Source organism: Pecten maximus, chromosome 3, assembly GCF_902652985.1.
Source record: "Pecten maximus chromosome 3, xPecMax1.1, whole genome shotgun sequence".
NCBI lineage: Eukaryota > Metazoa > Mollusca > Bivalvia > Pectinida > Pectinidae > Pecten > Pecten maximus.
Genome location: NC_047017.1, coordinates 39,636,119 through 39,648,255, shown reverse-complemented (window position 1 = coordinate 39,648,255; position 12,137 = coordinate 39,636,119). Strand labels below are relative to the sequence as shown.

Here is a 12,137-nt window from a genome sequence, read left to right as displayed (position 1 = left end):
ATGAAAAGCACGGAAGAAGGCTCCCCAGGGGATGTAGATGATCACCATGACAACCTTGTTGAGGGGATTGAACATAACGACGAGTATGACGAAGCGTTCCAGGCCCTGTTAGAAGATTTATTTGGGGGAGAGGGACGCGCTGAAGAAATTCAAGTGCAAAGTTCACCAGAGAGCTCAGCGTCCACTTGGCGGTACGCTATACCCCCATATCCAAGTCCGGAGGAAATTTACATGTATGGCTTGTCGTCATCATCGTCCTCGTCACTAGCCTCGTCGTCATCATCGTCCTCATCGCTAGCCTCGTCGTCATCATCGTCCTCGTCACTAGCCTCGTCGCCATCTTCGTTAGCAGTTGAAGCCTCATCAGATAATCAGACTGAAGCTGAAAATGTCACTACTTCCACGCATATAGTGACAATTACTTTAAAAACTGTTACTTCGACCAAAGCTGACGGTTCCACAGAAGTGGAACAGACTTCAACTGTCGAGTATGCGGAAGGGATACAAGCTGCAGATGTGGATACACAACAAGTGTGCCGGAATGTGCTCAACCAATTACAAGAGCACGCCAGCCAATAGTTCCAACCTAATGCCTTAATGGACGCCTGCCCCTGGGGGATGAAAAGTGGATTGTGAAAGAAAAGAAAATCATCGAAATTGCCCATTTTTGGACGCAGGCCCCTGGGGGGATGAAGTTGGATTAACAAAAAGTGAAATTATGAACTGTGGTATATTTTTCGATTTGGATTATTAATTTATTACATTTTGTGAACTTTAAAACATTCGTTGTATTTTTGGATTACTAACTGTGCATATTACCCAGGGATTTAAAGATATTTACATGAAGGAACTAACCAGTGACTTAAGAATTCAAAGTGATGAAAGCTGTGGAACTGTATTATACCAAGTGACTCAAAACTTTCGATGGATTTATCTTAATATTTAGGACGAAAATCAGTGACTTATTATTACTAAGTATCGATTGTGGATCACATATATTACATGTGAATTTTGGGATTTATTTCACTGTGACAAGGTAAAGTACATAATGTGTTGCCATTATTTTACATGCAGTGTTAGATTTTGTTAAAACTCAACTTAAGGGTTACGGGTGAATTTTACTGTTAGTATTTTAGTATATCGTACTAGTGGATATATACGTATACTTTGGGTTAAGTTACGGGTGGATATTATTGTTACTTTTTGAGTATATCGTGCTGGTTGTCACGTATACATAGGGTTATAAATATTCCCAGATATAGATTGTCAATCATATCAGAAATATATTTCAAGCATTATTTGATTGTATCAGTGTAGCCAAGTAGGTACGATACCATTGTAAAATCGAAAGATTATCATGCAGTTTGATAAAGTTATTATGACGGGTGTGATAGGGTACGTATGTGCGGAGAGTATGAGGTTTTATACTTTTTGTAGATCGTCTATATTTTTGAAAGGCACGGTATAAAAACCGTAAAATGTTGTGTTATCTTATTTTTAAAGATATTAAACTTGATATAGTTGTTCGTAGGGGCAGCCATAACTTAATTATGTCGACATTATTTCCGAAATATGGGGACGCCTGTATAGTGATATTTATGTTTTTGAACTTTATGATAATTAACCATGAAACTTTTTCATGTTATTGTTGTAGACAGTGCCAAAGTTTAAATGCTCGAATAACCGTATATTTGTTATACAAATGTGTTTTATATGGTTTAATAGGTTAGAGCCTATAACCATGCTTTGAGATTTTCATGTAAGGATTTTTGCCTTTATACGGTACGGACGTTAATATGTTTTAAACATGTAGGATGTTTGTGGGGACACAAACTCTTCAAAAGAAGGGGGTTGTGTAGTGAACTAGGAAATAGCTTGATTGTTAGAAGTGATAGTAGTTAGTTTTATAATATAAGATAGGTACGTCTATAGTGAAGACAAGTTTTATGTGTGTGCTTAAACATAGCAGGGAAGGTTTTCTATAGCTATAGTCAGCCATAGGTTCAGATTCTTTGGTAGATTCCCTCGTTGACTTTGCAAGGCACCACTACAGCTTATGTAGCGTATGTAATTGAAGGTAATTAACAGTCTATACAGGTATGTACACTTCCGGACTTATTTGCACTGGATTAAAAGATAATGATAAAATTGTTCAGTATCTCTCTTAAGAGTGGCGTGATCATTTTAAGCGATAATAGCAAATGAGGGCTGGGAGGTCTGCCTTTCTCCTCTATATCTAATTCACTGAGCATCTTCAGACGTTTTAGATGGATTTCTTGCAGGAATTCCCTGCTGTACAGTTCAATTTTGTGAATCTCATCTTCAGTGAAAGTGTATACATCGCTTATCACGGGATGTGTACAGTCAAGCGTCAAATGGGTCAAGTAGGTTGGATTTGACACGAGCTCTGTATATTGTCTGATTGCCTGAATACTGCTTAGACGAGTGTGTAGGCGTAGTCTGATACTATGGAGAGATTTACATTCAGCAATAAAGTGTTGTCTGTATTCTGCTCCTGTTTTACATAATCTACATTCAGGGTCGATGTTGTACTGGTTGAATGCTGCTCTATTTGCTTGGAGGGTATAGGTGCCGGTTAGGAGTCGTACCTTGCATTCAGCTCGTTGTACATCGTGTTTATTGTTTCGTACGGTAGAATATACATGATGAGGCTTCTTGAGTGAGATGGAGTCAGGGTTAACATATTTTAGTGACGGCTTTGTTGATATATCCTCTTTCCAGTTTTCATTAACATAAGTTGATATAGCACTGTCCAACATTTCCTTCCAATTTCATTTGAGAGGTGGGTTTTCCAGGAGTGCATACGCTGTAGGTAAATGGTATTGTTCTAGTAATTTTCTGACATGTGAAAACCAACTGTTCTCATCTCTCATTCTTACTGCCAATTGACGGTATGCTATACTGTACTCAATGGTATCTGGGTTGGAAATGACCCTGTAGAATAGGTTTAACGTGTTTCTATCAATCATAGAGTTGAGTGATGGGATTCCAAGTAGTGCCATCGATATGGATGTTGCTGTCCTGTCCGGGAGATGTTGGACCTGTCGCAGAGACTTGGTCTGGAATCTTTAGAGGTTCTTCATCTGTGATTTTGTGTAGTCTAGCGTTTCTAGTCCATATGTGAGTCTCCGGACGACATATGCGTTCCATAGGTGAGCTTTGATAAGTTGGCTTGATCCATCTTTCCCATGGAAGCCAGAACCCATGAGTGAGTACGCTGTTTTCCTTCCAATCTGGATGATTTTCTCTATGTCAATGGTATTTTTGTGGTTCCTGTTTATTCCAAGGTGAGTTAGTCGATCTACTACCTCTATCGGTTCATCATCAATGGTGAATGATTCTGTAGGTTTGGTATTATACAGTTTCATTTTGCTTTTTGATGGGTTTAGAAGATACCGTTCTTGTGTTGAGTAGTTTTCTACTCTGATCAGCATATGTTTCATATCGAATGTTGAATGCGCTAGGATGGCAATATCATCCGCACATGTTGTGTGGGGGATTCTGATGTATCCTATGTTTACTCCCTGGCAATTTTCCTCTATATCTAGCAGTAAGGGATTATTGAAGCGTTTGTAATGGGAAGTAGAGAGTACTCCCCCTTGCCGGACTCCCTGTCGAACCTTGAAGGGCTCGGAGATCTGCCCTGCCCATTTCACATTTGATGTGACATCTTTGTATAGGTCTTGGATCATCAACCAGTCTGCTCCTGTAATTCCGTCATCATAGAGTTTGTTTAAGAGGATGTTGTGGTCGACGACGTCAAATGCCTTCTGTGCATCAAGTGTTGTCAGAAGAAGGGGTTTCCTTTGTATTCTTGCTTCCTTGAGACACTCAGTTACAATGAGAGCAGAGTTGATTGAAGAGGTGCCTTTTGTAAAGCCGGTTTGTAGTTTGGATTGGGTTGGGTCCAAGATGATGTTGTGTCTGGCATTGAGGATGTGCTCCAGAATTTTCAGGATAATGGTAGTGACAGTTATCCCACGGTAATTAGAGGGGTTTTGTTGGTCTCCCTTCTTGTATATTGGGGTAAGTAGTCCTGATTTCAGCATTGACGACACTTTCTTTTTCTCTAGCATGCTGTTGATGAGTGTTTTCAGGAATGGAATAATTGTGTTCCCCGCTGTCTTGAAGTGTTCACTGGTCATCCCCATGACATCCGCCGCCCTGTTGTTATTAAGTTTCGATATGGCCCGTTTAATTTCATACTCCGAGGCCGGTTTGATCCCTTGGGATTCTTCGGGTGTTTTGTATGTCTCTGCATCAAGATTTAATTCTTTCGGTCCGGTGACTGGCGTCTTTCTCTGGGATCTAACCAATGTATGGAACAGTTTTTGGTCCCCGAATGAGTCTATGATATGGTTTGTACATTGATCCCGTTTCTTGGCTGACTGTTGCCTTTGCAGTCTCTGGAGAGTCCGTTTCTGCTGTTTCATATCTTGGTATAATCTGTTGGACGTATGTCGAGGTTTTCCAGCTATTTTCCACTTCCACATGGCTTTTTTACTGCGTTTGGCTGCGGCTTGTATTTCATCATTCCATGGAGCTTTCTTCTTTTTCTTTAGTAGTGTTGTAGGCTTGTAATTGGGTATACTTTTTGCGGTGGCATCTGTTAAGGTACCAGTGAGATGATGAATTGCAGAGATTGTCTCAAGTTCATTTGCAGGCTCTTTAAGGAGATTTAGGTTCTGTATAATATGTCCGTGGTAGGCATCCGGGTCACATTTACTCCAGTTTGGCTTGTTAAGTGCGGTCACGGTCTTTTCAGCATAACTTTTTTGTATGTTAAGCTCTAGAATTACAGGGGTATGATCAGAGTGGTTGTGTGGATCTTCATCTAATATTGTGCATCTGGAGATCATATCCTCTCCCTTCTTGTTAAATAGAATGTAATCTTTTTCAGCGGTGTTTTTGCCATTTACATGAAAGAAGGTACTAATTCCATTTTGGGTTGTATGTAATTCCAGGTCTTGACAGAATTTGAAAAGTATCTTATCCCTAGAGTTGTTGGGTCTTAATTTGAGTGAAGCATTCATGTCCCCGCAGACAAAGATGGCATGTGATTCGAACTTGTGAGTGATTTCCTCGATCTCATCTAATGTTTCTTTGTAGACATTATCGGAGGATCTTCCTCTAGACGGCATGTATACATTGATGAAGCAAATTGGAGGGTTTGTATCTAGTTCTAACACAGAGATTCTTTCGCTACCATCAGGGTGTTGTGTGTGGTTCACATCCATATCTTTTCTGTGGAGGATTGATACCCCCTCAGTGATATGTATATATGTATATATATGTTACCTGGCCCTTTGTTGTGATATTACTTTACCAGTAAATGATGATAATAATATGTATATGATCATAATAACAGAAAACATGTATGCTGTTATTAATATTCTCAATAATTATATATATGTAAGTGTATATTTGCTATTTTACGCAATAAGAAATACTTGTCGCCGGTACATTTTTAACATAACGACGTTAATCATGTATATTATCAGCTTCAAGGTATACATGTTTAATGCGAATCATTACATAGATTGATAGACAGTTATAAGGATGGACATATATTCAATTAATATATTTTATGTACTTATTTATGACCATAGATAGTGAATCTATATTTGTATAGGTATATTTTCAGCATCGGAGTCTCCTTGTGTTATTTACATATTTAACTACATTTTCTAGGATGTGAGTATTTTCCTCATCATTAAGATCATCTGATCCATTTAGTAAAATATTAAGACTGAAGTATTGTTGACTATGTAGGGATTCCCTAAGAGTGTCCCTATGTATGTTATACTGTGGACATAAGAAGAAGAAATGGTATGATGTTTCTAACCCAATGCCACAACTGCAGTCAGGGGAATCATTTAGATGATCTTTAAATAGATCATAGTTTAACTGGCTTACACCATTCCTTAATTGACATAAAATTATATTATCATGTCTAGTACCATGATTTTTGAAGTTAGCTGAAGTAGTATTATTATTTACACTGTTGTTAGATATCATCTTTTCAAATACTCTAATGGAGGGTGCGTTAAGGATTTCAATACTAAGATCATTAAATTCACGGAACATAGACGGAAAGTAGCTATTATAATAATTTTCACTGTGGCATAGTGGAGGGTTGAAAGTCCGAGTGGTTCTGAGAGGATAATTATGTTCATCAATATTATTTCTAAAATTGCTGATGATATCAGATAGGTAGGTAGGTGTACTTTGATGTAGTATCTTGTACATAAGAAGAAGTTTATGTTTTTTACGTCTGTTCTCAAGCTTTTCCCATCCCAATTCTTGATAGATTACATTATGTGGTGTACCCTTTCGAAGTCCAGTAATGATTCTCCCAGCTTCAATTTGTATAGATTCTAGTAAATGTTTGGCCTGTTGTGAACAGTTATCCCAAATTACATCTGCATATTCAAGTATTGGTCTAATAAAAGATATAAAAATAGTAATAAGAGATTTTCTGTCAACTTTGTGTTTAAGATATTTCAGAATATTAAGTCTCTTATAGGCTTTATCATGTATGTTTTGAATATGTTCGTTCCATGTACCATCAGCAGATAAGGTCACTCCTAAGTGAGTGTGTGAGTCGCATGTCATTATTTCAATGTTATCAAACTTGAGGGTTAGGGGTAATTTATTTCTTTTTCTTGAAAAGAGGACTGATTTTGTTTTAGTTGGATTGAATTTAACATCCCACTTCTGGGCCCATAAGTTAATATTTTGTAAATCGAGACTTAATGATTCCTGTGCAGTTATCTTATTATAAGTCAATAATAGAAAATAAAGATGTATCATCAGCAAATAATTTCATGTAATTGGTTATATCTTTTACTATATCATTAATATATATAAGAAAAAGAAATGGACCCAATACTGATCCCTGAGGGACACCTGCTTTAACTGATTTGAAAGATGACTAATGGCCCTCAGTAATGACTCTTTGCTTTCTATCTTTTAAATAGTTCCTAAACCATACTAATAAGTTTCCTGTAATCCCACATTTATTAAGCTTGTAGATTAATCCCTCATGCCAGACACGGTCAAATGCCTTACTGATATCACAGAATATAAATTGAAGTTCATTTCCAACATCTAGATTACAAGTAATGAAATGATATATTGATAGTAATTGGTTTACAGTAGAGTCTCGGGGTGTAAATCCAGATTGGTGTTCAGAAATAATGTTATGCTGTTTAACAAAGTTATATAGGTATTTAAATAAGATTTTTTCAGATATTTTGCTAAAACAACTTGTAATAGATATAGGTCTATAATTATTTGCTTCATTCTGAGAGCCATTACCCTTATAAATTGCATTAACATTAGACATTTTCCAATTATCAGGTATTAATCCTTCCTGTAAGGTTTTATTAATATGTAAATATAATGGTAAGGATAGGCTTGATTTAAGATTTTTTACAACTTTGGGTAAGATTCCATCAGGACCAGATGGTTTATTTTCATTAAGTATACTTAATTGATCATATACATCCTGTCGTGTTACATGAATATTATCAAGTGTTGATTGTGGTTGGAGATTATCATTTTCGAAAGTATGTGGGTTAGGTAGATTTACAGAAGATGTAGCTATGGGGGTGAAGTAATCATTAAGTATTTCTGCTTTCTGAGTTGGATGGTGAACAGTTTGGTCAGCGGATGAGAGAGGAGGTATTTGTGTGTGTTTATTATTAATGCCAGTGACAGTTCGAGCTATTTTCCACCATTTATTTGGGGGTAGTGATTTGTTAGCAAGAGAGGATTGTAATTTTTCAAAGTAGTTGAGCTTAGCTTTGCGAATAAGATCAATAACATGATTTCTAGCCTGCCTATATTCATGCCAATGCTGGGGGTTACTGGAAGTTTTAGCTTTTGTATGTTTCCTATTTCTTTTTCTCATTTCAAGCCTAATTGAGCTGGTCATCCAGTTTTTGTCTCTTGGTCGCACAAGTATTGTTTTCCTAGGTATGAAGTTATTTGCTGTTTGAAGTATAGTTTCAGTTAGATATTGGTTAAAATCATTAACATTAAGATTATTGGAGAGAGAGAGCCAATCAATAGTGTTTATTTTGTTATTCATAGAGTTATAGTCAGCCTCATCATAAAGCCAAATAGTTTTGTTGTAGGATGTGTATTTATAAGCAGTATATGCTAACTGTATCAGAATTGGAGAATGGTCACTGCAAAAAGGAGTACCTACAGATGTATTTTTAATTATGTTGCAGTTATTTGTAAAGACTACATTAATAGATGTTGAAGTATTCTCTGTAATTCTTGTTGGTTGTTTAACTATACTTTTTAAGTTAAATTTTGTTAGCAATCGAGAGAGGTGTGAGTTTGGCTGTATAGTCAGCATATCAATATTAATGTCACCAGTGATGAGAATATGGAATGAAGTGCAGTAAGGAGGAGATAACAGAGTTATCGTTCCTTACGGAACGTAATGTAGATACGGCTACTTTTGCCTACTTAGCAGCATATAGTGGCACTTTGGGCGCAAAGAAAACGGCTCGATACATTTTGATAAAACTTTCTACACTTGTAAAACTCGGTGTGATCTAGGTCCTGGCTTATCCGGTATATCTGGGAAAAATCTAGTTGTGGAGATATTTGGGGCCAAACAGGCCAAAATCGACACTTTGACTGTTGGTTTCTGTATAACTCGACCTGGAGAGTTTAATCTTAAATCTGACGAAATGACCCTCCAAATGTAGCAAGTAGAAGTAATTCTGAAGAAAACAGTATCTTTGGTTTTTCGATAACTGTCATAAAACGGCCACAATATGGTTTTGAAAAAGGGTCGTATTTATCAGACGTGTCATGGAATGTTCTAGAACATTCTAGAACACATTCCAGAGGCGAGTCTATTCCGGATGTGACGTCAGTGACGTCACCAAGTGTGTTGTGCAAGCCGCCTGCCTGATTGAACTGCTCGGTAAGCTGGGTTCAGATGAATTTTACTGTTATTGCCAGTATATATTGCTATTTTTCAACATCAGAGGCAATGCTCCAGGATATAGATACTTTGTCACGATCACAAACATGCATGCGAAAAATCAACCCAGCGCTCAGAATGTCAAGCAAATTCCCGAAGCCTCGGAGGTCTAACGCTGACGGTAAGTAAAAGTGTTTGTTGACGTTTGATGAAACAGACGACGGTAAATATGCACGGAGAACAGTCCCCGTTTATTTGATATTTAATGTAGTGATACTTTGTCTTCGAAGTTAACTAATTGTTTAATTTGGGTAGTCTGTGTACCGTATTTGTTTGTGGCTAGATTCGTTATGTGATTGTTTACGTCTAAAAATAACAACGGGAATCTCCAGATTGAAGTGACAAATGTACACAGAACCGTGTTCTCTGGGATACTATCTCGTGAATGACCACACCCAAGGCTATTTCATTGCAACTTTTCTGATATATGAATTAATTTGTGAAAAGAGAAATAACATAAATCTCGATGATTTACTGACGTAGACTTACTAGAGTCCCCGAGGAGAAGGGATGCCTTACTCGGGCACGTCTTGCATTGCTACGTACTCTCACAAGAAAGACTAGCATTACCCATGAACATTATAAAAAAATACAAGCATTTGTAGAACGGCGACTTAAATGTGACTTGGATTTCATTTAATTTTGTAGAACTATTTAAATTGAACCACCTACACTGCGGGCTGGAAACTTCCTCACTACACTACAGTACAGTACAATACTGCAGTAGGCCTACATCATATCAATAGATTAAAAATGAAAATTTCAAGATTTGGAATAGATTTCTGAATAAAATATTGAATAATGTCAGCCTGTGTAGCATTTTACAATTTGAAAGGCCAGTTCAAACTATTTGAATTATTTGGTTCACCTCATATTATCAGCAACTTTTTTTTCAATTAGTTCATTTTTGAAATGTTTAATGAAATAGTATTCTGATCTATTATATTCAAATGCTTGTAACTCAAAATTAAAGTCTGTAAGATATGCCTTTGGACAGGTTAAATCATATCATCTTTTGCATACATGTAAATGTAAATAAACAAAATTAATATATATAGTAAATTTTCAAATTCATTGTTTCAAATACCATACAACATATTTAAATCGTGTGAGAATTATTACAAGATAATTTATAACCAATACATAATTAAGTCCCCCACTTAATGAAATTTGACACTCAAAGGCTTCTAATTACTGGTGGAAATTGAGTTATTGTTCGATTTTGAGGACGTTTGGTATGTAGGTACACCATTGGACATCGGTCCCTCTCGTAGCCTCACTTTCACTTTTAAACAAAATGGCCGCCAATCCTTGGCCTCCGATTGGTCCAAATTTAGATATAGTTCGATTTTGATGAAATTTGACATGTAGGAACATCCTTGGACACAAGTCCCTCTTGTAGCCTCAATTTCACATTTAAACAAAATGGCCGTCAATTCTTGGCCTCTGATTGGTCCGGATTTAGATATCGTCCGATTTTGATGAAATTTAATATGTAGCTACATAATTGGACACGGTACCTCTCGTTGCCTCACTTTCACATTTAAACAAAATGGCCGCCAATTCCTGGCCTCTGATTGGTCCAGATTCTGATATCGTCTGATTTTGATGAAATTTGGTATATAGGTACATCATTGAACACCGGTTGCTCTCGTAGCCTCACTTTCACATTTAAACAAAATGGCCGCCAATTCCCGGCCTCTGATTAGTCGAAATGTAGATAATGTTCAGTTTCAATTCGATTTGATATATGAGGGTACTAGGGGACTGCAAATTCAATTTCATGAGTTTTGTTGCCTTTACGAACAACACATTCTTTTTATTGGTCGAAAATTAGATATTGAGCGATTTTGACAAAACGTGCTCACACAGAGTTATCGCCCCTTACTACACTTCATTCCATCTGTGACATCCTTCAGGTGTCACCCTCTAGTATCTAGATTTGTATGGAATGAAGTGCAGTAAGGAGGCGATAACTGAGTTATCGTTCCTTACGGAACGTAATGTAGATACGGCTAATTCTGCCTACTTAGCAGCATATAGTCGCACTTTGGGCGCAAAGAAAACGGCTCGATACATTTTGATAAAAACTATCCACACTTGTAAAACTCGGTGTGATCTACGTCCTGACATATTCGGTATGTCTGGGAAAAATCTAGTTATGGAGATATCTGGGGACAAACACGCCAAAATCGTCATTTTGACTAAGAGTTTCTGTTTAAACCGCCCTCAATATTCGAAAAAAAAATCCAGAAACATATACAATGCACATATAAGCAGAGACCTATATACTAGGGATTCGCGACAACCGCTTTTCTCGCAGAGTCACGACCTCACCTTTTGTTCTCATGACCGGAAGTATATTTAGCACGAGATCTAGCGAGACCAAGCGCTGCGGCTGCGCAATAGGTGGATATCAGAGTTGTTTATATTAGTGACATATGTGCCGTGCCAAGAGTGTCACCGCGTTTGGCCGAGATAACTTCATACTGGCGATAGTTATACCTTTGCACTGTAATGTATATCGGCAGATGTGAACAACGATATTTAAGTAGTGTCTTACCGAAAAAAGCACCATTTTTCCGTTAAAGATTTATATAGAAAAACATGGAAAATGTCGTCCGATTTTCTGCCATTAGACGATGATCTAAATTTAGATGTATAGAGAAATATACTGACGACGATTTTTATATTTTCGATAGTGATACTGACTTCAGTCAGTGCTTCCCTAATTATACCGGACTCTTACAAGGGGAAATATAATCACCTGTGTTATTTTCTTTGTATCTAAATACACTTTATTAATGACAACTGTCCAAGTATTGAATCACAGGGGCATGTCTAGTTTTATATTACAGAAATAGTCATAAATACCTATATATATTGACAATATATATAGGTATTTATGACTATTTCTGTAATATAAAACTAGACATGCCCCTGTGATTGAATTACAGATGCTTGATCTTTTCTTGCTAATGTATACCGACGACATGGCTTTATTTGTTAACTGCCCAGAAGATTTACAAATTATGTTTGATTCTTTTATATGCATATATCATAAAATGGAATCTGGTGGTCAATGTTGATATAACTAAAATCATGG

General features: G+C 36.9%; 1 protein-coding gene across 1 annotated transcript; it reads left to right on the top strand.

Annotated features, from left to right (window-relative positions):
* LOC117322750 (cell wall integrity and stress response component 1-like) lies at window positions 1–579 on the top strand. Its single transcript, XM_033877687.1, has one exon. It carries the CDS (start codon window positions 1–3, stop codon window positions 577–579), a length of 579 nt encoding a protein of 192 aa, XP_033733578.1.
* The last annotated feature ends 11,558 nt before the right edge of the window (window positions 580–12,137 follow it).